General features: G+C 52.3%; 1 protein-coding gene and 1 non-coding gene across 5 annotated transcripts; one reads left to right on the forward strand and one right to left on the reverse strand.

The window, feature by feature from the left end:
• The first annotated feature begins 280 nt into the window (after positions 1-280).
• Positions 281-20,831, forward strand: LOC149856443 (UDP-glucose 6-dehydrogenase-like). Of its 4 annotated transcripts, none has more exons than XM_090064935.1 (12): positions 281-373; positions 1,897-2,083; positions 2,814-2,915; positions 6,374-6,574; positions 8,158-8,355; positions 8,461-8,608; positions 15,757-15,851; positions 16,115-16,245; positions 17,014-17,153; positions 17,463-17,554; positions 18,554-18,664; positions 20,722-20,831. In XM_090064935.1, the coding sequence occupies exons 2-12, from the start codon at positions 1,922-1,924 to the stop codon at positions 20,824-20,826; spliced, it is 1,485 nt and encodes a 494-aa protein (XP_089921061.1). In that variant the 5' UTR covers positions 281-373; positions 1,897-1,921; the 3' UTR covers positions 20,827-20,831. The 4 variants fall into 4 exon arrangements, 2 of the variants coding, with proteins under 2 accessions (XP_089921061.1, XP_089921062.1); XM_090064936.1 differs by having other exon boundaries at positions 304-373; positions 1,997-2,083; XR_016444466.1 differs by having other exon boundaries at positions 17,256-18,664.
• A 2,624-nt stretch (positions 20,832-23,455) lies between these two features.
• Positions 23,456-23,538, reverse strand: TRNAL-CAG (transfer RNA leucine (anticodon CAG)). The gene has a single exon. It is a non-coding gene; the product is annotated as a tRNA-Leu (tRNA).
• Between the last annotated feature and the right edge of the window lie 1,741 nt (positions 23,539-25,279).

A 25,279-nucleotide genomic window follows, 5' to 3' on the forward strand; every position in this document is an offset into this window, starting at 1 on the left:
GGGCTGGCTGTCCTCGCTTTACTGCTCGGCCGAGGCAGGGGGTGGGGGGAGGAGGGGGACGCCTGGCCCTGCGCCACCCTGGTGCCCTATGCAGGTGCCTCTTGTGGGCACGGGTCCCGCGTGTCCCCCCGGCTCCGGGGGGGGTGTTTCCCGCGGTCCCGTCTTGTCTCGGCGGAGTAAATCCGGCGCTGACGGGGCGGCGGTCCCGGAGGAGCAGGGGGCGGGTTGGCTGCGCCGCGGGAGCGAGCCGGGGCCGGGCAGGAGGCTGCAGCCCCCCCGCGCGGGGGCGGCGCCGCGGTTCCTCCGCAAGGGGCGGGGCGGGGCCTGCTAGGGATCCCCCGGAGCCGTCGCCTCGCGCTGCGGCCCATCCACGGTAGGGAGCGGGGTCCGGGCAGCGAGCCCCCGCTACGGCTCGTCCCACCTGAACGGGGCCGGCCCCGGGACAGAGGCGCACTGGCTTCCTGAGGCGGCCAGGCCCGCTGGGCTCTGCGCGGGAGGGGCGGCGGCGGGCCCGCGGGCAGGTGCCGCAAGGTCCCTCTGTCGGGCGCAAGAGGCTGCCCTCGCCCTGAAAGGGCCATTCAGGCTGTTGGCTGGGCCGGGGGGCTGCGCCAGTCCCCTTTGCCCCCACATCGCTGGGACAGCAGGGCAGTCTTAACCTCTCTGCCTTTCGGTCCTACTTGCCTTCAGTAGCCCTAGCACCTCAGGGCCCGGATGAAACTGGTGCAGTTACCAGGCTTGATGGGAGGACTGTCAACTTCCTCCAGAGCCCCCATCCCACCACAGCTGAAACCAACCTAAGTAAAACCAGTGCTTCCACGTGTGGCCCTTTGTCCCATAGTGGCTTTGCAGACTGTGCCCCCAGCGCCTTGTGCCTGAGAGCGGTGCTGCAGGTTTGCTAGGAACATTGTCTGTGATGTGGTTCTAGGCGCAGTTCTCGGAAAGGGTCTTTTCCCCTTGAGGTGAGGGAGACCAGGCTAAAGCTCGACCAGGCTTCAAGCTCTGGCTGTGCCTGTACAGCAGTTGTCTCCACTGCAAAGCTGACCAGGCTTTGATTCAAGTGGCTGAGTTGCTGCTGGCCAGGAATCCTTTCATGCATCTACCTAGCAGTAACACTGGCTGTGCTAGCTGGCATGCTGCAAGGTTGCACTTGAATCAGTGTCTCCTAGGAATCAGTGACTGCCTTTCCAAAGAGTCGTCCTCAGCAGCTTGGTTCAGGTCAAAGTATGGGGGTGCAGAGCAGAGTTTGAAAGGACTGAGGTACCTGGTTCTATGGTCCAATGCAGATCTCATTAATATGTTAAATCCAGTTCAGCCTTGTCTGTGAGCTGGATAAGCAGTCAATATTACCCACCCAGGTAGCCTTGTCATGGGCAGTCAGACGTATTTACAAAATTAGCAGGGCCTGGCTCTGGCTGAGTTGGGATCTTAGCTCCTGTGTGGCTCCAGCATGTGGAGCACAGGGGGCTTCAGGTTTGTCACAGCCAATGCATGGTTGATCTTCCTACTCTGCAGACGGGGAGCTTAGTAAGTGGATGTTTATCCTTGGCCCACCTTTTCATCCAAAAAAAAAAAGGGGGGGCAGAGCACCTTAGAAACTTTCTGCCTCCTTTGAGTCCAGATGTTTTAATCCCTGATCAATTTGTGGGCTAAAGCAGGGCTTCAAACCCCTGGCTGTCTGCCTTCCAGGTCAGGAGGAAACATGTTGGACCCTGCTTTGGTCCCAGCCAGAGTTTAACAGAGCCTTTTTGTCATACACAAAGGCCTTTCAGAAATGCTCGCTTTCAGTGCCATGGCCATTTCCACACCAGCTTGGGTGGGAGGGAGAGGGAAGGGAAAGGGAGGAGTGAAATGACTGTCTCCAAGCTGCAGCAGCTGAATTTAGTGCTTCTCGTGTAGGACCTAGACCAGCTGTGTTGTGATAATGGTGCATGTGAAGCGCATATGCTGCATCGGTGCTGGCTATGTTGGGGGCCCAACATGCAGTGTCATTGCGCAGATGTGTCCAGAAATTGCGGTCACAGTGGTGGACGTAAACAAGGAGCGGATCCGGGCATGGAACTCCGATCAGCTGCCCATCTTTGAGGTACAGTACAGAAGGGAGCTGTGTTTTAGCAGGGCATAGGGGAGGTAGCTTTCTCAGGGCTCATAAGTTCTCTACAGCTCAGTGTTTGTGCAGACAAGGGTTCCCTACCCCATGCTGGGATGGTCAGGTTCCTTTCATCCTTGCTACTATGACCAGGCAGTTGCAAGTCCTGGGGAGGCTGATCTGTGTTTGGGGAAGGCCCTGTGGCCTTTTGCATGAACTTATTAGCGTGGCACTCAAAAGCAATGAGAGCTGGTCAGTGACAGTCTATCACAGCAGCTGCTTTTCTTTAATATACCAGTAACCTGGGCTTGCTCAAATGATGCAACTGGCTGGGGCCAGTGTTCTCTCTCCAGCTGTAATCAGAGCCTATGGTTGAAAGGAAGCTGTAATGCTGCGACTGTTTGTGTGCATGTATTGTCCATAATAAGCTCACTTGCAGTCTAAGTTCAGAATCTGTCCTGGTTAGTGTTGCTCTGTCTAACCACTGTCCTTAATCATGGGAATGTCCCTTGTGTTGGGTGGTATTTAGAGGTGACAGATGGGGCTGTTGGGCTTCCCTGCAGCAGGGCTATAACACCTTGTTTATCAAGATTCCCTGGAAGCTGCTGAAGGGTTTAGTGCCCAGTGTAAAAAACCTCTTTTCCCCCATCCCCTCTATTCACCAGTTTCCCTGGGAGGTGGGTGTGATTAGCGCTGTACAAGTCCCCAGCACCCTCTGTCCCCACAGCCCGGCCTGCAGGAGGTGGTGGAAGCCTGTCGGGGGGTCAACCTCTTCTTTTCCTCTGATATTGACAAAGCTGTGAGAGAGGCCGACATCATCTTCATATCGGTGAGTGACTAGTTTGGATGGAGCCCCGAGCCTTTGTTGCGGGGTTGGAGAAGGTGGAAGCTGTTTGGCTCCTGGTTCACTTGAGTAGAGACTCGAGACTGCAGGCCTCACCGGACTTGCATGGAACAAAGTGTTTTATTTTCTTCTCCCTGATATACTTAGATTCATAGAAGCAGGGTCAGAAGGGACCTTGTTGATCTTCTAGTCCAACCCCCTGCCCTGGGCAGGAGAGAAAACTGGGCTCAAATGACCCCAGCCAGGTAAACGTTGAGCCTCCTCTTAAAGACCCTCAGGGTAGGAACCATCACCACTTCCCTTGGAAGTTGGTTCCAGATCCTAGCTGCCTTGACTGTGAAGTAGTGCCTCCTAATGTCTAGTCTAAACCTACTCTCTAGCAACTTATGGCCGTTATTCCTTGTTACTCCAGGAGCTACTCGGGATAACAAGGTCTCTCCCAATTCCTGCAGGTCCCCCCTAGTAAGTTTATAGATGGCCACCATGTCCTTCCTCAGCCTTCTCTTGTGAAGGCTGAACAGGTTAAAGTCCTATAGCCTCTCCTCATAGGCTCTGCCCTGCTGTCCCTGGATCATGCGAGTGGCCCTCCTTTGGACCCTCTCAGTGCTGTCCACATCCCTCCTGAGGTGCAGTGCCCAGAACTGGACACAGTACTCCAGCTGTGGCCTGATCAGTGTCACATAGCGGGGAAGGATCACCTCCTTGGCCCTGCTTGTGATGCGCCTGTGGATGCAGGACAAGGTATGGTTAACCCTACTGACCATGTTCTCGTATTGTCGGCCCATGTTCATCTTGAAGTCAATAATGACTCCAAGATCTCTTTCTGCCACTGTGCTTTCGAGAAGGGAGTTCCCCAACCTATAGGTATGCTGCTGTTTTCTACTGCCCAAGTGCAGTATTTTCATTTGCTCACCCCTATAACCTGTCCAGGTCCTGCTGTAATCTGTCTTTCCCTTCTAGCATGCCCACCTCACCCCAAATCTTAGTGTCGTTTGCGAATTTAAACAGGCTGCTCTTCACCCCATCATCCAAGTTGCTAATAAAGAAATTGAACAGTGCTGGCCCGAGGACCGAGCCCTGGAGGACCCCACTGCCCACTTTCTTCCAGGTCAAAAATGACCCATCCACCACTGCTCTCTGAGTACAACCCCTCAGCCAATTTGCAATCCATCTGACTGTGTAGGCATCAATGCCACAGTCACTTAGCGTTTTAAGGAGAATGGGGTGGGAGACAGCATCAGAGGCCTTCCTGAAGTCCAGAAAGACTACATCCACCACGACATCTGCGTACAGTGATTTTGTGACTTGATCGTAGAAGGCAATCAGGTTGGTCTGACAGGACCTGCCACTAATGAAACCATGCTGGTTGACCTTGAGCATCATCCCCTCTGTTGGCCCATCACAGATGTGCTCCTTGATAATCTCAAAGAGCTTCCCCAGGATTGAAGTAAGACTAAAGGGCCTATAGTTGCCTGGGTCCTCCCTCTTCCCTTTTTTAAAGATGGGGACTGCATTGGCCCTCTTTCAGTTGTCTGGCACCTGGCCAGAGCACCACAAGTGCTTGTAAAGCTGTGCCAGGGGCCCTGCAATAACCCCTGCCAATTGCCTCAGAACCCTGGGGTGGACAGCATCTGGGCCTGTTGATTTGAACATGTTCAGCCCCTCCAGAAGCTCTCTAACCCGGTCCTCCCTGACCCTAGGCTTGGTGGAGTTTCTCCCAAGTCCATCCTGAATCTCAGTAGGGTAGTCCTGGTCCTTGCACAAGAAAATAGAGGTGAAGAAATTGTTAAAGAGGTCTGCTTTCTCCTCTGGTGCGACTACCAGATTGCCAAGCATATCCTGCAGAGGCCCCGCATTACCCGGGGCCTTCTTCATTCTCCCTGTGTATTTAAAAAAGGACTTTTTGTTATTCTTGATCCTTGATGCAAGCCCTAGTTCCATATCTGCCTTAGCTTTCCTAACAGCCCCCCTACAGACCTGAGCGGTGGAGTTATACTCCTCTTTGGTAATAGCCCTTTCCTTCCACTGGGTGTACGCCTCCTTTTTGGCAATCAGGCATTCACGAATGCCCTTTGTGAGCCAGGGGGGCTTTTGGGCACTCTTGCCCCCCTTGCTTCTTGTTGGATTGTCACCCCTTGGGCTCTGAGTATTGTCTTCTTAAGGAATGACCACTCATCTTGGGCACCCAGTTCCCCTACTCTCCAGGACCCTAGTGCCTCCCCCACTAATCTCAGCTCATTGAAGTTGGCCCTTTTAAAGTCCAAGGCTACTGCCTTGCTGCAGGCTCTTGAAACCCTGTCCTGGATGGTGAATTCCAGCAAGTGATGATTGCTGTTGCCCTGGTGGTCAAGAACCTGGAGTCCCCTCACCAGGTCATCGCCTGTGGCCAGGACCAGGTCCAGCACGGCATTTCCCCCTGGTAGGACTATGCACCTCTTGAGTTAAGTAGAGGTCCTGTATCTCAGCCAGGAACCTCTGTGAGCGGTCAGATCTGGCTGACTGCTCCTCCCAGCAGATGTCTGGGTAATTTAGATCACCCATGACAACTACATCCCTTGCCTTACGTGCCTCCGCAAGCTGACCCGGGAATTTGTGGACCAGCTCTTCCCCTTGGTTGGGAGGTCTGTAGTAGACCCTCACCGTTAAGTCCCTTTCCCCATGACCCCCCTGTATCCTGACCCAGAGCACTTCAGCTTGCCCCTCCTCTGACCCCATCCTGCTAGTTGAGGATGTGTATTGCTCTTTGATGTAGAGTGCTACACCCCCGCCTTTCCTCCCTGTTCTATCTTGCCTGTATAGTCTATAGCCCCTAATGTTGATTGCCCAGTCGTGGGATGAATCCCACCAGGTTTCTGTGAGCCCTACTGTGTCCAGGTTTGAACTAGCTATCCGGAGGGTGAGTTCCTCCTGCTTATTCCCCATACTACAAGCATTGGTATAGAGGCATTTAAGGCCTTGAATTGGTGCGTATGCTATACCCCCCAACCAATTCTCAGGACTATCTGGACCACTGTTGCTTACCTGGGTACTCCTTGTGGATGTCACCTGTCTTGGTTCTGGAGGTCTCCTCACATCTTCCTGTGGCCCCATACCCCGGCGAAGCTGTCCTCTGGATGTTGTAAGTGCTCCAGGCAGAGCAGGACAGCCTTTTCTCTGCAGTTCTGAAGTTCCAGTAAATGCTTACATTTAAATGCACCTCATTCAGGTGGGTGTCACCAGGGCAGGTGATAGGAAAGCCTGCTCTTTCACTTCCTCCCAAAGCTGCTAGTGGGTGGTGTGACTACCTGCTGCAGTGCTGATCTTGATTTACTCTAAGCAGAAATAGCAGTGGTCAGGATCTCTGCCCACAGATTTGGTCACTCGCAGACAGAGCCAACCCGGGGACTAGCCCAGCAAACTAACTCTGAGATTTTTGTCAGGTCTGTAATCTTCTATTCTGGCAGGTGAACACGCCCACCAAGACTTTTGGCCTTGGTAAGGGGCGAGCAGCTGATCTCAAGTACATAGAGGCATGTGCCCGGCACATTGCAGAGGTGGCCACAGGATACAAGGTCGTGGTGGAGAAAAGCACGGTGCCGGTGCGAGCAGCAGAGAGCATCCAACGGATCTTCAGTGCTAATACCAAGTCCAACCTGTCCTTCCAGGTGAGGCACGGGCTGTGCTCTAGCCCTAGGGCAGGGGGACATCTGTGCAGGGTGCATAAAAGATGCTACTTCTGTCTGAACATGTAGTCTAGCAGGGGAGAGTTGACCCTTCCTGTTCTGGGTGCAGTCACTTTACCATGGGAACACTGTTGGCTCTTGCATGATCCAAAAGGTGTGGACATACAATACATTACTCTGGGGTAATCTACCCTGGATTTGATACTGTAGCAAGGAACAGACATATGACCAGCTCTCTCAATTTGGCTGCCTGAAGTAGGTGCTATTAGAGTAGAGGTGGGCAATTATTTGGGCCTGAGGGCCACTTAGGGAGTTTTGGTGAGCTGTGACAGGCCAGGTCAGCACTCCTCTGCCCCCAGCCCAACAGCTCACCAAAATTCCCTAAATGGCTCTGCCCCATGCTTGGCTGGGTGGCTGGGATAGGGCCATGGATGGGCGGGCAGGGAGCAGCATCTGGGAGCAGGGTGGGCAGGCAGAGCCAGGGCTGGGATTGCAGGGCTGAGAGAACCCTGGGGCAGAGCCATGATCTGCTACCTGCATGCCCCTGCAACAGGCACCAGTTCCACGGGCAGGGGCTTCTGGAGAACAGATCGTGGCTCTGCCTCAGCCCTGTGCTATCACTGCCCCACGATCCTGGGGTCTCCACAGAGACATGCTGGGACCTACACAGGCAGGGCACACCATGTGGACAGGATGGGGCTGCAGTTGGGTGGAGAGCTGTGTCGAAACAGGACAGGTGGGCAGGGGTGGGATCTTGGGGTGGTGACAGTGCAGGGCCACTCCTCACACACCCCTGCCCATGCCCATCACAGGGATGTGCAAGCAGCAGATCACAGCTCTGCCCTGGACCCCAGTCCTGCTCTGTCACAGTCCCATGATCCCACCCACCTGCCCTGCTCCCAGACACTGCTCCCTGCCCACCCACAGCCCTATTACATCCGCCCAACTACATGTCTTGCTTGCATGGGTCCTGCCCTCAGTGGTGGGTACAGGGCAGATGGGCTGGGGTGCCCAGGTGAAAGTGACAGTAGTAACAGACACGTGACATACGCAGGAGTAACTTTCTCCAGCGTGTATTTACTTCATACTGGAAAACAGCATTTCTTGTGGAGTGCTGTATACTTGTGTGCCTGCTCCCCTTCTCTTATGGAGCAAATGAAGACTACCCTGAAGTACATATTTTGTCTTCACTTACATCTGGACAGTTCTTGGATGGGAGACTTGGAGGGAATGCAAAGCTGTGAGGACCCCTCTGACAGGCTATGTAGCATTCGGTTGCTGACAGTCCTGCTTTTGTGTAATACAGCTGAGCTGCTGATCATTTACAATCATTAACAATCCCTGACACTCCAGAGGAGGAGGCCACATGGGTCTCAGAATTGCTGCTACTGCCTTAACTTCTGTTTGTAATTTCAGTCAGAGAAACTCTCTGTTATTTCCTTTTCTATGCTACTTGTGTTAAATAGCTACTTTGCATCCCAGATGTGGCTGAGTTTGGAAAGGGGTAGAGTGATCCCAGTAGTTGCAGGATGGTCTTTTCATGCAGGGTGTTGTCCCCCTCCCAGGTACTCTCTAACCCAGAGTTCTTGGCGGAAGGGACAGCCATTGTGGATCTGAAGAACCCAGACAGAGTCCTGATAGGAGGGGATGAAACGGTTGAAGGACAAAGGGCAATCGAGACCCTCAGCAGCATCTATGAGCACTGGGTCCCCAAAAGCCGCATCATCACCACCAGCACATGGTCATCAGAACTCTCCAAGCTGGTATGGTGCCACATGCTTTTCCTGTCACAGGCAGTTCCTGACCTGTGCTGACTGAAGCTGGGTTGGGGTGGTGGCTTGGTCTGATCCAGTCCTCTCCTTTCCCAGGCTGCCAATGCATTCCTGGCCCAGAGGATCAGCAGCATTAATTCCATCAGTGCCCTGTGTGAGGTGACTGGGGCTGATGTGGAGGAGGTGGCACATGCCATTGGGACTGACCAGCGTATTGGGAACCGTTTCCTTAAGGCCAGTGTAGGTAAGTCCCAGGGTTTCTCTGCCATGTGCTGCCTACATGAGGCTGAGCACCTGTAACAGGACTGAGAGCCATCGTATTGCTCTAGAATATGTTGGGTTTCCACTGCATCATGGGATGGGAGTGAGACTGGATCAGCTCTTTAATTTCCAGAGAGAATGGAGGAGCCACATGCACTGGGAGGGCCCCAGGTATCCCACATCCCTGAGGCTGCTACAGTGTGGACTGGACCATGAGAGAATGATCAGCTAGAACTAGCCTGAAGGAAAAGTGCACAGGGACTGGTTGGAGGGGAGCCAGCATTGGGAAATGTCTTCCTTTGCAGCCAAGGAGGAAAAAATAGTCATGTGATTCCTTCCCCTGGCATCTGGGATTTGTGCATGAATGGGGGTGGGTGTGCTCCTTTGTCAGCTCATTTATGTAGTCCAGGGAAATGGTCTATCCAGCCATTGTCTGTGGAGACTGAACCTCCACCCCATTCCAACACCTCCATGTGAGAGCTCTCCCCACTGCACTTTTTGCTGCATGTGCTATGTCTGATTGGAGACAGCTCCTAAAAGGCACAATACTGAAAGCTCAGCAGGAAGCTATTTTGACATGATAGAAGCCCAAGAAGAACAACAAGAGACCTGTGTGGCTGCAAAATGAGCTTTCAGGGTGCCTCAAAAGCCAAAGGAGAGTATATAGGCAGTAGAAGAAGCCTACCAAAGAGACATACCAGGAAACAGCAAGAGCTTGCAGGGATAAAATCAGGTGCGGAAAGGTTTTTAAAAAAAAAAAAAAAAAGCTACACCCAGGGGTTGATTCAGAGGGGGTGTAGTAGCAGAGCTGCACCCCCTTTCTGATTGGATGATGCTGAAGGAGCCAGTGAGAACTTCTTTAAAGTCCCCACAGCACTTTAGAATCTGCACACCCTTCCTGTTCATGCTCAAAGCCATATCCTCTCCCCTTCCATCCCCTCTTTCCCAACCTGACTCTCATAGTAGCTAGGATCAGGAGGGACCTGAACAGATCATCTAGCCCAGTGGTCTCCAAAGTGGGGTGCGCGCACCCCAGGGTGTGCACAAGACGAAATATTAGAAAATATTAGAACTTCTATTTATATTTATATAAATATACATATATTAGGAGGCTGTGCTCAAAAATTTTTTACTGATAGGGGTGCGTGATCAAAAGAGTTTGGAGACCACTGATCTAGCCTGAGCCCCTGCCACAGGCAGGAATGAATGCTGTGTTCACAAGACCCCAGAGAAGGTGATCATCCAAGCTCCTCTTGAATTTGCCAAAAGGTAGGGGTGAGGACCACTTTAATGGGAAGTTGGTTCCAGATTTTGACCACCATAACTATAAAATACTGCCATCTGATCTCTAACCTAAACTTATTCTCCACCAGTTTGTTACCATTGTTCTTTGTCACCCCAGGTGGTGCTGAGGAGAAAAGGGCTCTACCTATTTGCTGTTGATCTCCCCTGATGAGTTTGTAGGCAGCCACCAGGTCCCCCTTCAGCCTCCTCTTGCTGAGCCTGAACAGGTACAGGTCCCTCAGTCCCTCCTCCTAGGGCCTGTTCTGCTGCCCTCTCACTAAGCGGGTGGCCCTCCTCTGAACCCTCTCTGGGTTGGCCACATCCCTTTTGAAGTGTGGGGCGCAGTACTGGATGCAGTACTCCAGTTGCAGCCTGACCAGTGTCACATAGAGAGGGAGTAGCACCTCTCTCGGCCGGCTTGAGATGCACAAGGTATGGCTGGCCTTGCTGGCTGCGGTCTGGCATTGGCCGCTCGTGTTCATCTTGGAGTCAATAATGACTCCAAGATCCCTTTCCACCTCTGTGCTTTCAAGGAGGGAACTCCCCAGCCTGTACATATGCTGTTGATTCCTTCTCCCAAGGTGCAGCACCCTGCGTTTGTCTACACTGAACCCCATCCTATTCTCATCTGCCCACTTTTGTAGTCTGTCTAAATCTATTTGTAGCCTCTCTCTCCCTTCTAGTGTGTCCACCTCACCCCACATCTTAGTGTCATTAGCAAACTTGGACAGCGTGCTTTCGACCCCCTCATCCAAGTTGCTGATGAAGATGTTAAACGGTGCAGGCCCAATGACTGAGCCCTGGGGTACCCCACTGCTCACATCTCGCCAGGTTGAGTACAACCCATCCACCACTACTCTCTGGGTGCTCCCTATCAGCCAGTTTTTTACCCATCCAACTGTGCAGGCATCAGTGCCACAGTCGCTTAATTTATTGATGAGGATGGGGTGAGAGGCAGTGTCAAAAGGCCTTCTTAAAGTCTAGAAAGACTACGTCCACGGTGGCACCATCATCCAAGGATTTAGTTACCTGGTCATAAAAGGCAGTCAGGTTGGTCAGGTAGGACCTGCCTTTGATGAACCCATGGTGATTGCCCCTGAGCATGATCTCCCCTGCAGGCTCCCCACAAATGTGCTCCTGGATTCTCTCCAAGATCTTCCTGAGCACCGAGATGAGGCTTACAGGCCTATAGTTACTTGGGTCCTCCTTCCTCCCTTTCTTGAAAATTGGGACCACATTAGCCAGTTTCCAATCTCCCAGCACCTGGCCAGATGACCACAAATGCTAATATAAGTGGGCCAAGGGCTCCGTGATGACCCCTGCCAGTTCCCTCAACACTCTTGGGTGGAGGGCATCTGGACCTGCAGATTTAAAAACGTCCAGCCCTTCCAGAAGATCCCTAACTACATCTGCACTGACTGAAGGTCTGGCAGAGCTATTCCCAAGATTGTCCCTACCTCTGGGGGAACTCTACTGCTTTCCTCACTGTCCTGGGGCAGGGAAGCTTCAAAGCTGCTCCTGCCCACTCCAGACAAGCTGTGTGGGGGCTAGGCTCAGCTGCAAACAGCAGCAGCAGCAGCAGTAGGGGCAGTGGGTGGGGGAGTCCCCTTTCCCATGCCTGTTCCTGGCAGACTGAGGAAGGTGGGGAAATGCATCCCTTTGCCCATCACTGCTGCAGCTGTCTAGCTGAGCCCAGCCCCACACAACCTGGCTGGAATGGGCAAGTACAGCTTTAAACATTTCCCTGCCCCAGGCGACATGCCTTCACATATGGAGGGGAAGGGGGCATGGATTCTTGCCTGCTTTGGGGACTGTAAAAACAACTCCCTCAGCTCAGTGTGCCTGCACTGGTTGGTGAAGTGCAGGGGGAGAAGCTGGGAGCACAGGTGCAGCCACACTTGCAGCACAGGTGGCTGCTCCTATACTCACCTTTGTCAAATCCTGTATCTGTCCCTGAGCAGCTATGTCTGCAATGTACTGAAAGAGCAACAGTTGGAAGTCCAGGGCAGGTGGAAACGAGAGGACTGTGCTCAGCAGCAGGAGAATGAAGCATAGCTCCACAACCAGTTGAGTTATGAAAGAAGATTAAAGAAGCTGGGTGAAGTTTATGGAGGGAATAGGCTGACAGAAAAGGGAGTTTAGGGTGTGTGATGGAGGGATTTTTCTGGTCCCCAGGTTGCAGAGCTGAGTGCAAGGTGCTTGATTTTTCTTATGCTCCTGGGTTTTGCTGATTGCTACGTGGGGCAGGGAAGGAATTTTTTTTCCCTTCCCGTTGCTATAGGAATTAGTGGCATTTTTTTCCAGCTTCCTCAGAAGTGTTGGGTGTTGACTGCAGCCAAGACGAGATTTGAACTGAGGTTTGCCAGTGTTCCTGTTGGGTCTGAAAAAGCTTGAAGGTTCCTGGTTAGAGGGCCTTGCTCTTCCATGGTCCCTTCCAGCTTTGTGGGTCAGTGACTCCATCCAGCCCTCTCTTCGCTCTGTGTAAACCTCCCCTCCAGGCTGCTTTCTGAGGAACGCTTAGGACATGGGGCTCTAGGGAGTCAGAGGAAGCATGCATCTGGGGGAGGATGGGGAACTCCTCACCCCTGTTGCAGTTTGCCCTTCCTCCTCCTTTATGTCTTGCTCTGCTTTCTGGTGCCTGTTTCCAAGGCAGGTGAGCACTAGTCAGTAAGACCAGGACTGGGTGACCTGGGCAGTGTTTTCATGGTTCTCAGGGGTGCTGGTGGCTGGTGGCTAGTCTGGCAAAGTGACTGTTATAGTCACTTGATCACAATCTGTGCAGCACAGTAAGCTTCTGACCAGTGGCTGCCTGCTGGCAAGGAGTTGGAGGACGGTAGGATTGAGTTTCCAGTACCACTTGAAGAGTGTATGGGTTCCGGAGTGTGCTGTGGCCTTTGGCTGGAGAGGGGAGCCAGCTGGATTCCTTTTGGAGTCGCTGGAGCCACTCCATGATATCAGCCCCAGCTGGAGTGGGAGGACGACTCCAGCATCACTGCTGCTGCTGCCAGTCCCACCTACCCACCTCCCCTTGTCCTCTTCTACCCCTCTCAGTCTTGCAGGCAATATAGATTTCATACATTTCATAGGCATTAGGGCTCATAGGGCCCTTGAAGATCTTCAAGTCCAGCCCCCTGCCCAGGGGCAGGAAGTCAGCTAGGGTAAAAGGATCCCAGCAAGATAAGCATGCAAACGTTTTTTGAATGAATCCAGAGTAGGTGCCTGCACTACTTCTGGAGGGAGTCTATTCCAGTCCTTGGGGGTTCAGACAGTAAAGAAATTTTTCCTCATGTCCAGCCTAAAACGGTCTTGGAGGGGTTTATGACCATTAGTCCTTGTTATCCCTCAGGGCACTCTGGTGAACAGATGTTCCCCCAGATCCTGATGCACACCCCTTATGTACTTCCAGCCACCAGGTCCCCCCTGAGCCTGTGCTTCTCCAGGATGAAGAGTCCCATGGCTCTCAGCCTCTCTTCATAAGGCCTATTCTCTTGTCCTCTGATCATACACGTGGCTCTTCTCAGGGCTTTCTCAAGCTTCTCGACACCCTTCTTGAATTGTGGAGCCCAGAATTGGATGCAGTACTCCAGCTGCGGCCTTACTAAGGCTGAGTACAGTGGGAGGATGACATCCTGAGATTTACTTATCATAGAATCACAGAAGTGAAGTCGGAAGGGACCTTGTAGATCTTCAAGTCCGACCCCCCGCCTGGGCAGGAGAAAAGACTGGACTCAAATGAGTCCATCCAGGTAGTCATCAAGCCTCTTCTTAAAGATCCCCAGGGTAGGAGCCAGTACCACTTCCCTAGGAAGTTGGTTCCAGCTCCTAGCCGCCCTAACTGTGAAGTAGTTCTTGCAGATGTCTAATCTAAATCTACTCTCTAATAATTTGTGTCCATTGTTCCTTGTCATGCCAGGGGGCGCTAGGGGAAACAGTGTCTCCCCTAAACCCTTCTGGTCCCCCCTAGTGAGTTTATAGACAGGCACCAGGTCCCCTTTCAGCCTTCTCTTGTGAAGGCTGAACAGGTTTAGGTCCTGCAGTCTTTCAATGTAGGGTCTGCCCTGTAGTCCCCGGATCATGTGGGTGGCCCTCCTCTGGACCCTTTCAATGTTGTCCACATCCCTCCTGAAGTGGGGCGCACAGAACTGGACGCAGTACTCCAGCTGTGGCCTGACCAGCGTCGCATAGAGGGGGAGGATCACCTCCCTGGCTCTACTTGGGATGCACCACAAGGTCCGGTTAGCCCTGCCAACCATGACCTTGCATTGTTGGCCCATGTTCATCTCGGAGTCAGTAATGACTCCAAGATCCCTTTCTGCCTCCGTGCTCTCAAGAAGGGAGTTTCCCATTCTATAAGTGTGCTGCTGGTTTCTACTGCCTATGTGCAGCACCCTGCACTTGTCAGTACTGAAACGCATCCTGTTTATGTCAGCCCACTTCTGTAACCTATCTAGGTCTTGTTGCAGTCTTTCCCTCCCTACTAGCGTGCTCACCTCGCCCCAAATTTTGGTATCATCAGCGAATTTAAACAGGTTGCATTTCACCCCATCGTCCAAATCGCTGATGAAGAAATTGAACAGCGCAGGCCCAAGGACTGAGCCCTGGGGGACTCTGCTGCCCACTTCCCCCCACTTGAGAAGCATCTATAGATGCAAGCCAGAGTTTTGTTTGCTTTACCAGCTGCAACATTGCATTCGTGGCTCATGTTCATCTTGTGCTTAGTCGTGACCCAGAAGTCTCTTTCAGCTGTGATGCTATTGAGCTTAGCAGTGCTGAGCCTATAAGCATGCTGCGGGGGGTTTTTTCCCTGAGGTGGAGTACCTTGCATTTATCGGTATTGAACATCATCAGGTTTGTACCTGCCCACTTACTAAGTTTATTCAAGTCGGCCTGGGTCACTAGCCTGTCCTCAGGTGTGGACACTATGCCCCAAAATTTAGTGTCATTGGTGAACTTGGCCAGCGCGCTTCTGACACCAATGTCCACATCACTGATAAAGATGTTGAAGAGAACCAGTTGAAGGACAGAGCCTTGGAGGGCACCACTGGTCACAGAGCACCATAATGATTTGCTACCATCTACTACTACTCTCTGGGTCTGACCTCGGAGCCAGTTTCCCAGCCACTGGACTGTGATGTAGCTGAGGCCACAACTGGCCAGTTTTTCCATGAGGAGATCATGGGACACCAGATCATATATCTGGACTTTAAAATAACCTTCAATGTCAATCTCTTCTCCCTTGTCCAGGTGATATGTCACCTGGTCATAGAAGGAGATGAGATTGGTCAGGCAAGACATATCTTCGACAAACCCGTGCTGGCTGTTCCTCAGGATGTTGCCCTCAGCCAGCTTGTCAAGAAGGGTCTCTTTGATAATTTTCTCCAGAATCTTAATGGGGATTGAGGTCAAGCTGATGGGCCTGTAATTCCCGGGATCTGCTTTCCACCCTTTCTTGAAGATGTGTACCACATTGTCCTTCTTCCAGTCTTCAGGTACTTCACCTGAGCACTATGAGTTTTCGCATATTTTTGCCAGTGGTTGGGCTATGACACCTGCCATCTCCTTGAGTACTCTAGGATGTAATCTGTCAAGGCCAGCTGACTTGAAGGTGTCCAGCCTCTCAAGGTGTTCCTTTACTAGATCAACACCAATGCTGGGTATAAATACACCCTCACCCTTAGAAACTGTGTGACGTGTCATCCTGGTTCACCTCTTTTACTTCTTTGCCCACAGTCATAGGTGCTGGCCAAAGGCAGCCACTCCATGCCCTGCCCCTCCTGCAAAGGTGACTGGAGGTTGTCTTGGTCAGGTCTAGGCCTGTGCTAACTGTGCCATCTCTTTCCTGGGCAGGTTTTGGGGGCAGCTGTTTCCAGAAGGATGTTCTCAACCTGGTTTACCTCTGTGAGGCACTCAACCTGCCTGAGGTGGCTCGATACTGGCAGCAGGTAATGTGCTGGGGCAGCACAGAGGCTGGGTTGTCAGGATTTAATTTATGGAGACTCCTCCATGCTGGGGCTGAGGGTTGGTAGGAACAGGCCTTCCGTGCATGTTTTGCCAAGAACAAGGGTGCTGTCGCTCCAACCAAAGGCTGAGCCAGCAGCCTTAGGGCCTTGCTGTGGGAAAGACTGCCTCCTTCCCCTTCAGCGTGGCAGGATGAGGTGGGGTGGGGTCAGCTCTTGGGCTACCCCAACAGGGCGTTTTCTGCCAGGTGATTGAGATCAATGAGTATCAACGCAGGAGGTTCGCTTCCCGCATTATCAGCTGCCTCTTCAACACGGTCACGGACAAGAAAATTGCACTACTGGGCTTTGCCTTCAAGAAGGACACGGGAGACACCAGGTACCCGCTGACAGAGCCTGTCAACAGAGTAGAGCGAGGCTGCAGAGCACACTGTAGAGGAGCTGCCTGCTGAGGTGCCTGTGGATTTGGGGGCTACACCATGCTGATCTGAGTGCTACTGTCAGGACCAGGTGACAGGAAAGTAGGACATGTAGAAAAGTGGGTTGTGTCCCCTGGTGGCCAAGCTGCCTCCCTGGGTGGCATTGGCAGCCCATCGCTCCCAGGCCAGCTATGTTTCAGGGGAGAGAGTCTGGTTCCTATACTGCTGACCCCCCTAACCTGAGCTAGGCCTATAATAGGAGCCTAGGACACTGTGGAGATTAGTGGATGCCATTTGGAGGCCAGCATCTCCAGGTCTCTATCTTTGGGGCAGGAACCCCCCAGCTCAGCCCTTCCTTTAGCAGTGACCAACAGGCACTGGATGTAAGAAGCAGCATCCAAGCTGGAGATATTCCTCCTCCGACAGATATGGGCCAGGGCAGTCACATGTGTAGCAAGTTTCTCAGGTTCCTGGAAATAATGGAAAATCAAGACCCCAAAACCCTGACTCCCTACTCTGCTATTCCCGTTCCTTGCCCTTAGTTTGTACCTGCCCCATGGTGGTCTACATTGAACCTGACTGCTCCTTCCATCCCCGTTCAGGGAGAAATGCCCTGTGTTCTAGGGCAGAAATGCAGTAGTCTCTGCCATGGCATTCCGGGGGGCACTTCTGGGGCAGTGGGACCTGTCTGTCCCAGGAGCTGCAGGGTGAGTTCTCTCCTGCTTCAGGGAGTCCTCCAGCATCCACATCAGCAAGTACCTGATGGATGAGGGAGCTCAGCTGCACATCTATGATCCCAAAGTGAAGAAAGAGCAGATCATGCAAGACCTGTCCCACTCCAGTACCTCTATGGATGACCCGGAGAGAGGTAGGGCCAGGTGTTTGCCCCAGGGTTGTCCAGCCTCTGGAAAGTATAATACTCTCAAGATAGCCCAGTTAGTGTCTAATCCTGTTGTGCTTCCCATACCAGAGAAGATCTTTGCGAGCCTGCTGCTTCTTGATGACTGCCCCCATAACACCCTTCACTCTTCAGTGGGAGCCCCTAGTGCTCTTTGCCTTTTGCTGTATAATGAGTAGCAAACTGAGGTAGTCTTCTGGGGTTTGGCGCAGTTCCTGTAGTCATTCTGAGGGTGGCTGCCCTGGCTGTGTGTGTGTGTGTGTGTGTCCTGTGTTGCAGTGTTGAGCCTGGTCTCCATCGCTTCAGACCCCTATGAAGCCTGTGACAATGCCCATGCCATTGTCATCTGCACTGAGTGGGACATCTTTAAGGTGAGGAGCCCCCTGGCCTGAAACAGAGAAGAGTGCTCTCTGTTTTCTGGCTGCTCCTCTAACACATGCCGGCTGTGAACGGAGGCCTGCAAGCAGAACGCCTGCTTCTGTGGGGGGCAGGGTCTTGTGTGCTGAATGACACCGAACCGAGGCTTCCTCCTTTCCTTGACTGAGCCTCCTGCAGGCAGGCACTTGTCCATCCTTTGGGCTCCTCCTGGCAGGGGGTGGGACTGGACAACTTCCTGAGGTTCCTTCCAGACCTATCACTTTGTTATTCCCAGCACCCTCCTAGCCCTTTGCCCCAGGGGTCTGTATTTGGCCCTGCCAGTTCTCTCTGACTCATAAGGATGTGGGTAGTATTATGATTTTCCCTGCCATGGAGGAGTCATAGGGTTGCTCTGTGACAGGAACAAAAACTGATTGGGTCCTTGACCCTCCAGATGGAAAGGCAGTAAACTACTGGTACTGGCTGATCTAACCATACTATAAGCCATGGTGCCATCGTGGAATGGTGGAACTAGAGCACTGCCTTAGGTGGGGCAGCCTTGATCCTGTAGGATCCCTTGGAATTCAGCTGTGACCTCTTGACCTTTGCCCCAAGGCCTTTCAAAGGTTTGCAGCCTGATGATTCAGTAGAAAATCTTGTCAGAGGTAGCCAGGGATGGCTAGTAGATTTCAGCTGAGATGACTGCTTGAGAGTCTAATGCTGAGAACTACTAATGTATGCCCAGGAATGGAATCTCTCAGGAAAGTCAGAGATTGATGCCAAGCACAAGAATTTACTTATCCAAGAGACAACCCCTAGCAACTAGCTTTGGAGTGAGGGAACACCTCCAGGGAATACCTAGGGGCCAGGTGACAGTGGAGCTCTGGGGTCCTGGCTGGGCTGATTTCTACAAGCCTCAGGAGTGTATGAGATGCCTGGTACAGGTGGGACCAGTAGCTCTATCTCAAAGCCCTTTCCTCTGAAATGAGTTCTTCTGCCTGTGGTTTTGCCAGGAGCTGGACTATGAGAAGATCTACAAGGCAATGCTCAAACCGGCTTTTATCTTTGATGGAAGGAGAATCCTGGACAGTTTGCATGATTGGTTGCAGCAGTTAGGCTTCCAGGTATTTCCTTGTCTCTCCAGTACTTCTTTGGGAGGTACCAGGATTTGGGTTATGTGGGGTAGGGTTGAGAGGATGGCAAAGGGTGAATGTATTGTAATGCAACACTGGCACTGCCCTTGGACTGGGATTGTCTCTTACCAGTATGGTGGGGGACTGTTCCCATAGCATGCTGCCCACACAGAGTGAGGCTTCCAACCACATGGAAGCTGGACAGCCCTGGTGTAATGTGTGGACATGTAGGTTAGTGTAGCACAGTTGTTCTCAATCAGGGTCCTGTGGCACCCTCAGCTGTCTTAAGATCCTTTCAAGGTTAGCACCGTTAGGTATGCAAATATGAGTCACAAGATTAGACCCAGATATTCCAAACAGGAACCCTAATGTTAAAAAAAAATCTGACCTGTTGTGGGCTTTCTTGGTTCTTTGCCACAGAGGAATTAGTCTGTTATTTTCCTGTAGTCAGAAAATGAACAAAAACTAAGAGCTGGCATTTTCTGAGGGGTGTCTTAAGTCTGATGGGGAGGGTCTTTTAGTTTAAAAAGGCTGAGGACCATTGATGTAGCATGAGTGATAAGGAGGGAACTGGGTTTCCTGTTTGTCATGGAAAAACACAGATTTTCTCTTTTAAAGGAAAAAAACCTGGCAAACGGTGGGTTTCCCTTGCAGGCTGGCAGAGTTCCAGCCTGTAAGGGGCTGCTGGGGGATGGGGGAGCAGGATTCAGGGGGTGCCACATACACATGGTGGCCAGGCAGTGTGGTGGAGAGCAGCTCCTGCAGTTTCCTCCAGGTAAGCCTATGGAGGTGGATGGGGCACAGGCAAAGCTTTGGGGAGGGGGGGGCATAGGCAATGAGTAGGGAGCAGGGGGGCACATGCCCTCCAGTTTTCTGGGCCCACAGTGGGGCATGGGGTGCAGCCTGGCTGCACCAGCTCTGGGCAGGAGCTGCCTCTGTGGCCCAGCAGGTGGGACCCAAAGCAGGATGGAGTGCTGTGCTGCCATGGCCACCAAGGTGAGGCACAGTGGTGCAGAGTTGTGCCCCCCATTGCTACCGGGTGGGCAGGGGGCGCTTCATGGCAACACAATTCTTCCTTCTGTGCCAGGCCCGCCTGCTAGGCCATGAAGGTGGCTCCTGCCTGGAGTTGGTCTGGCCAGACTGCAGCACTCCCCACATTGTGGGCACAGAAATCGGACACACACACAAACACACACACACTTACTCACTCACTCACTCTCACTGTCCCCTGGACATATTGCTTATGCCCTGCCCACTGTGCCCATATTGCCTGTGCCCACATGCCCCCTTCCCCACACACCCACCCCCTTCCTCACACACTGTAGGGCTGGGGCCTGGGGGCAGAGTCAGGAGTGAGGGGCATCAGTAGGGCTGTGGGGCTGGGGGGCTGTGGGTTGGCAGTGAGGGGCATTTGCAAGGCCAGGGGGTGTTGTGGGTCAGGAGTGAGGGGCATCAGCAGGGCCAGGGGGACTAGGTTGGAAGTGAGAGGCAACAGCATAGGCAAGGACAGGGCACTGGCATATCAGGGCTGCTTAGTGACACAAAGCAACAGGGGTGACAAGCATAGCTGGACCTGTGTTCTAGTGAGCAAAGGCGGCAGCTCTGATTTTCTATGATGAAATAACCAAAATTAAATGCCAAAATATATAGGTATCTGAATTTAATTTACTATAATGATTGAGGTACTGACGGGCTTCCAAATTGCTTTAAAATTGTAAATATATCAATAAAACATTGTGTTCAAATTATGCCTATGTTTATAGTGGCATTTCATTTTAATTATAGAAAAACGGATTTTGTGGGGTTTTAAATAAGAGGATTTGGGATTTTAAGCAGAGAAAACTTATCCCTAGTGATAAGTTCCATTGCTGGATGTAGTGTGTCTTGGTTCTGCTAGCTATGCTGGCACTGTCTAATGGAGATTTTAGCTCACTGGGTACAGCAGTACTTCAGGAGCTGGGAGTTCTGTCCTGTGTGGCTGCGCATGGCTGTGGTGCACAGAGCAGAGGGTATTAGTTGAACTTTGTTCTATGACTTCCTCTGTCTAGGTGGAGACGATTGGGAAGAAGATCAGCCAGAGAATCCCATTCACAGCAAGTGCCATATCCAAGCAGGACCTACAGGCTCCTCCCCTAAAGAAAATAAAGATTTAACCTGTCACATGGTATAACATGGAATAAGACCCTGGGCAGAGACTGCACCTGCATGCAGGGCCTTCTCTGGCTGCATGACTCAGGCACTGGTGCACTGTGCCTCCTACCACACTGCTGCTGACTCCCATCTGGCTGGGGTCTTCCCTTCACAACTGGCTCAACCCAGCATCTCCTGGTGGGACTACAGCCCTGGCTCTGTAGAGGGTAGAAGTAGCCTTTGGGCACCTTTTTGTTTGTACCATTAGTAAGATCTTTTACTTTGCCCTTTTAACCAACTGCTCTCCACATGGTTTTTTGCCCACAGTGAGCACTCAGCACTGTCCCCATTCCTCCTGCAGCTCCCATGTGGGACAGGGTGGGTGTGGGCCAGGCTGGCAGCAGGAGCCAGGCTGTTGGTAATATCTGACTCCCCTGCTTATTCCTGCTCAGGAAGGTTCATTCCAGACTTTCATAGTAAAATTACATTTGGCAGCCTCTGACTACACAGTGCCTGTGATGTGAATTTCTGCCTCTGCTCTGCTCTGAAGGGCAAGGGTTATTTCCTGCAGGGTTGTCTCCATGTGTGAAGCAGCAGCTCCCACACTGCTGTGCAGAGCCCTGGCTGCCCCCAGGCTGCTTGCTGTATCTGCTTGCACATTTGGAGAGTGGATGACATTAAATATTCTGCTGCTAACTTTTCAGGTGGGCCCTTGGTTATTTACCAGTGGGAAGCCAAGTGTGTGTGGCAGCTGCAGGTGTCAGGGGCAGGTGTCCTTGAGCCTGTCATGTGGACTGTGTTGTTTGGGAACCTCTGCCTGGTTCTAACTGGGAGTTTGTGTTTCTACATGGCATTGGATTTGACAGCTGCAAGATGAATTGCTGCTCCCAGAATTCCTCTGGCCACTTTTCCTAATTTTATCCTAAAGCACAATATAAGCTGGAGTAAATTCCTCCACTGTATACACTGTTTTACTGGGATATTAGCTATCAGGCAAAATTACTACTAGCAGCTGTATACTGTAGAAAATAGACTGTTACACTCGTAACCAGATAGTGAGTTCTTAGGTACCCCAGTTTCTGTCTTTGTAAAGGCATGTGCCAGCCTTCACACACAGGCTTGTGCATCTGGCATTTTATACACTTCCAGACTCCAGCTTCTCTGTATTCCTGCCCATTCCTCTGAAATAACGTTCATGTGGCTAAATCAGGGAAGAATGAAAGGTTGAGTCAGACATGACCATTGTTTCTACTTGGGGTCATCTTCACAGCACTGATGGGCATGTGCATATTCATTTCAACTCGCTAAAAACTGGCTACCCTTTCTTACATGCTAATGTAATTCAGACTGAACCTGTCCCTGGAATCAGTTTATCTGTGAGGAGGAATATAGTTACACATGCAGCACTGGCAGGTTCGGGGGTAAAAGGACTCCTCAGTAGTAGCTGCATATCACCAGTCTGGGCAGCAAGACGGTCATCTCTTCTCTTAGGAAGCTGGAAACTCTAACTCAAGGAAGGAGCTGGATCCTGCCCCAGTCATGATTTGCTTAATTGTGTTTAAGGCATAAACTGTCCCCCTCGCCTGCATAATTGAGGGGAAAGTCCCCTGCTAATGGTGAGCTGCTAATTGACACAGAACAGCTACTAGCCACACCACCCACTGCCAGCACAGCATTCCCATCCTTCATGGGAGTGGTGTGTAGCTCCTGGCCTGCCCCCTTCTGGTCTGTTGGCATGGGCCCTGTCATTTCTGCTGCTTCTTATTCTCCCCTCAACCCTTGTTGCTTCAGTTTCTTTTCTCATCAGTGAGGAAGTGGAATCTGGGCAAGCACATCTGTGCGGTGAAGTAAGAGTTCTTGTGTGCAAGGGCAAACTGAGGCATAGCGAAATTAGATAATAATTCTTAGCGGCTGCATTCAAGCTTAGGCACCTCCAGCCATACACTGCCCAGGCATCCTGTTCCATGTGTTCCCAAAGGGGTTTTATGTGCTCTGGCAGGTAAGACTGCAGCTTGAAATGAGTAGGGAGGTTGTTCACTGGTGGCCACACGATGTAGGCATAAGGGTCCCAAGTGGCAGCTGTATCCCCAAGGGACTGTGAGCCGTCTACTTGCGGCTGCCAAAGCACCTCGGCTGGGCTCTGCTGGTTCAGTGTCTGAGTCAGGAGGGGCATCTGCCTCTGGAGGTCAAGTCTCCTTGTCTACTCACCGGAGCGCCTGCGGTAGCTCATCTATTTTAAAAACAAAGCCCCACAAGCAATCCCTGTCCCTGTGGTTAGCTGTCTGCCTTCCAGCTCCCTGAACTTCCCCTCCCCCGGCCCCGTGCGACGGCCCATGCTCCCGGCCGGGGCAGCGCTGGAGCGGTCTCTGCCCGGGCAGGGGGCTCTGCCATTGCTGACCTGACCGCTTTCTTCCCGCAGCCCTGGGCGTTCATTGGGTCCGAGCGGACAGCTGGAGGCGGCAGCCGGCGGGGCGCACGCAGGCCCGGGCTTCCTGGCGGCGGCAGCTGCAGCCCGCTCCGCTCCTTCCCAGCGCGGGCGGGGGGCGCCGCGGCCTGGGGCCCTGCTCCGCCCGGCCGGCCTCCTTTACCCCGCTCGGCGCAGGCTCCACGCTCCCCGCCCCCGGGCAGGAGTAAAGTTAGTAAAAGGGAGCTTGTCAGGAGTGGGATTCGAACCCACGCCTCCAGGGGAGACTGCGACCTGAACGCAGCGCCTTAGACCGCTCGGCCATCCTGACCTTGTTGCTGGGGCTCTCAAGGTGTGCTCTCAAGCACTTCCCTGTCGTGTCTGGTCCCATAGCTTCGCCTTTTTCAGAGCAGGGGCCTGCAGCTTCCACTGGCCCGTGCCCCACGGACAAGAAAAGCATGGAACAGGAGACACGACTCTCCCTGCCACGGTCTCCAGAGCATTTTTTTCCTGAGGTTGTGAGCACCTTCAGAGAGGCAATGTGCTGCCGCAGGCGTGATGATCGCGGTGCTGAACTTTCTCCACCTCCAGTCCGTGGAGTTCCATACTTTCCCTTCCTTCCCATTTCCCCACTATACTAACTTACAGGAGCTCCTTCCAATTCTTCCGAGCCAAGACACCACCACGTGGCTACTTTAAGACATAACAATTGGCTTGTGCGTTTCTCCTCTTAGACACGGTCGGAAAGACGGGCTCTTTGGACGGGCAGATGAGTCACTCTCCCCTCGTTCGCCTTACTCGTGGTATTAACTAAAACAAGGAATGCGCCCCATCTCAGGAAGCTGTGCAGGGTGGGAGCAGCTCAACCATCCCTCCGCACAGCAGGGGAACAGCATCAGGCGCTTGATGGGATGTAAAGAGCCCTATTACCTTTAAAAAATTGCCTTCTGCATCTTTCAAGACAGGCTCTACAACTGGGGCTTTGCGTGCATGCCCAGGTTGACAGGTGTATTTGCTAAGCACTTTCTGCAGTAAGAACTGATGGCTTAGCTAATTCATTCAACACCCTCTGTATTTTATAGCAAGGAGCGTCTCAAGTGCTTCTGACTTGCAGCGACAGGAAAGGCCTAGTGCCTGCTGGTAGAGCAAGGGACCCAAGAGCAACTTTGGACACACGGCAGAACTTATATATGTCTAATTTCTTTAATTGATCATACACAAGTCAGCAGGACCGGATGAACTCCATCTGAGAGTGCTACTCTTTCAAAACTCGTGGCAATCTGGTGTGGTCCTTGAGGAGTGGAAGATGGCCAATGTTGTGCCCATTGTCAAGCATACTGAATGTTGTGCCCATTTTCAGATAGGTGGGGAGCTGGAGGAAAAGCAAGGGCAACATTGGACCCCTGCTAAACCAGATGGGACAACTGATGCCTAGGAAAAAGCCAACCTATGAAATGGGCACTTTGCATTGGTCTTTCATCAGTCCCATGGGATGCCCACGCCCACTATGGGACAGAGAGTTACTGGTGAGGGAGATCCCCTCTCCTCTATCAATGCTGACCTCATAAAGGAACACCTTGAGAGGCTGGACACCTTCAAGTCAGCTGGCCTTGACAATCTACACCCCAGGGTACATAAGGAGCTGGCAAACATTATAGCCCAGCTCCTGACACAGATCTTTGAGAACTCCTGGTGCTCTGGTGTGGTGCCTATCTTCAAGAAAGGGAGGAAAGTGGATCCAGCAAACTACAGGCCCATCAGCCTGACCTCCATCCTGAGGAAGGTCTTAGAAAAGATTATCAAAGAGGCCATCCTTAACGGACTGGTCGATGCCAACGTCCTGAAGGATAGCCAGCACAGGTTTGTTGCAGGTAGCTCTTGCTTGACCAAGCACATTCCCTTTTATGACCAAGTGACCTATCCCCTGGACAAGGGAGAAGAGATTGATGTCATATATCTTGACTTCAAAAAAGCCTTCAATCTGATATCCCACAATCACTTCTTGGGGAAACTGGCCAATTGTGGCCTTGGGTCCACCACGATCTGCTGGCTGGGAAATTGGCTCCATGGTC

This window comes from Crocodylus siamensis, chromosome 10 (genome assembly GCF_052110815.1).
Source record: "Crocodylus siamensis isolate JL-2025a chromosome 10, ASM5211081v1, whole genome shotgun sequence".
Lineage (NCBI taxonomy): Eukaryota > Metazoa > Chordata > Crocodylia > Crocodylidae > Crocodylus > Crocodylus siamensis.

What these genes read in the sequence shown, in the direction of transcription:
- LOC149856443 (XM_090064935.1), top strand. Translation starts at nt 1,922, where the DNA reads ATGGTGCATGTGAAGCGCATATGCTGCATCGGTGCTGGCTATGTTGGG. An exon ending in AAGGACACGGGAGACACCAG is followed by an intron (nt 16,246 to 17,013) that starts GTACCCGCTGAC and finishes CTCCTGCTTCAG; the next exon opens with GGAGTCCTCCAGCATCCACA. An exon ending in CTGAGTGGGACATCTTTAAG is followed by an intron (nt 17,555 to 18,553) that starts GTGAGGAGCCCC and finishes TGGTTTTGCCAG; the next exon opens with GAGCTGGACTATGAGAAGAT.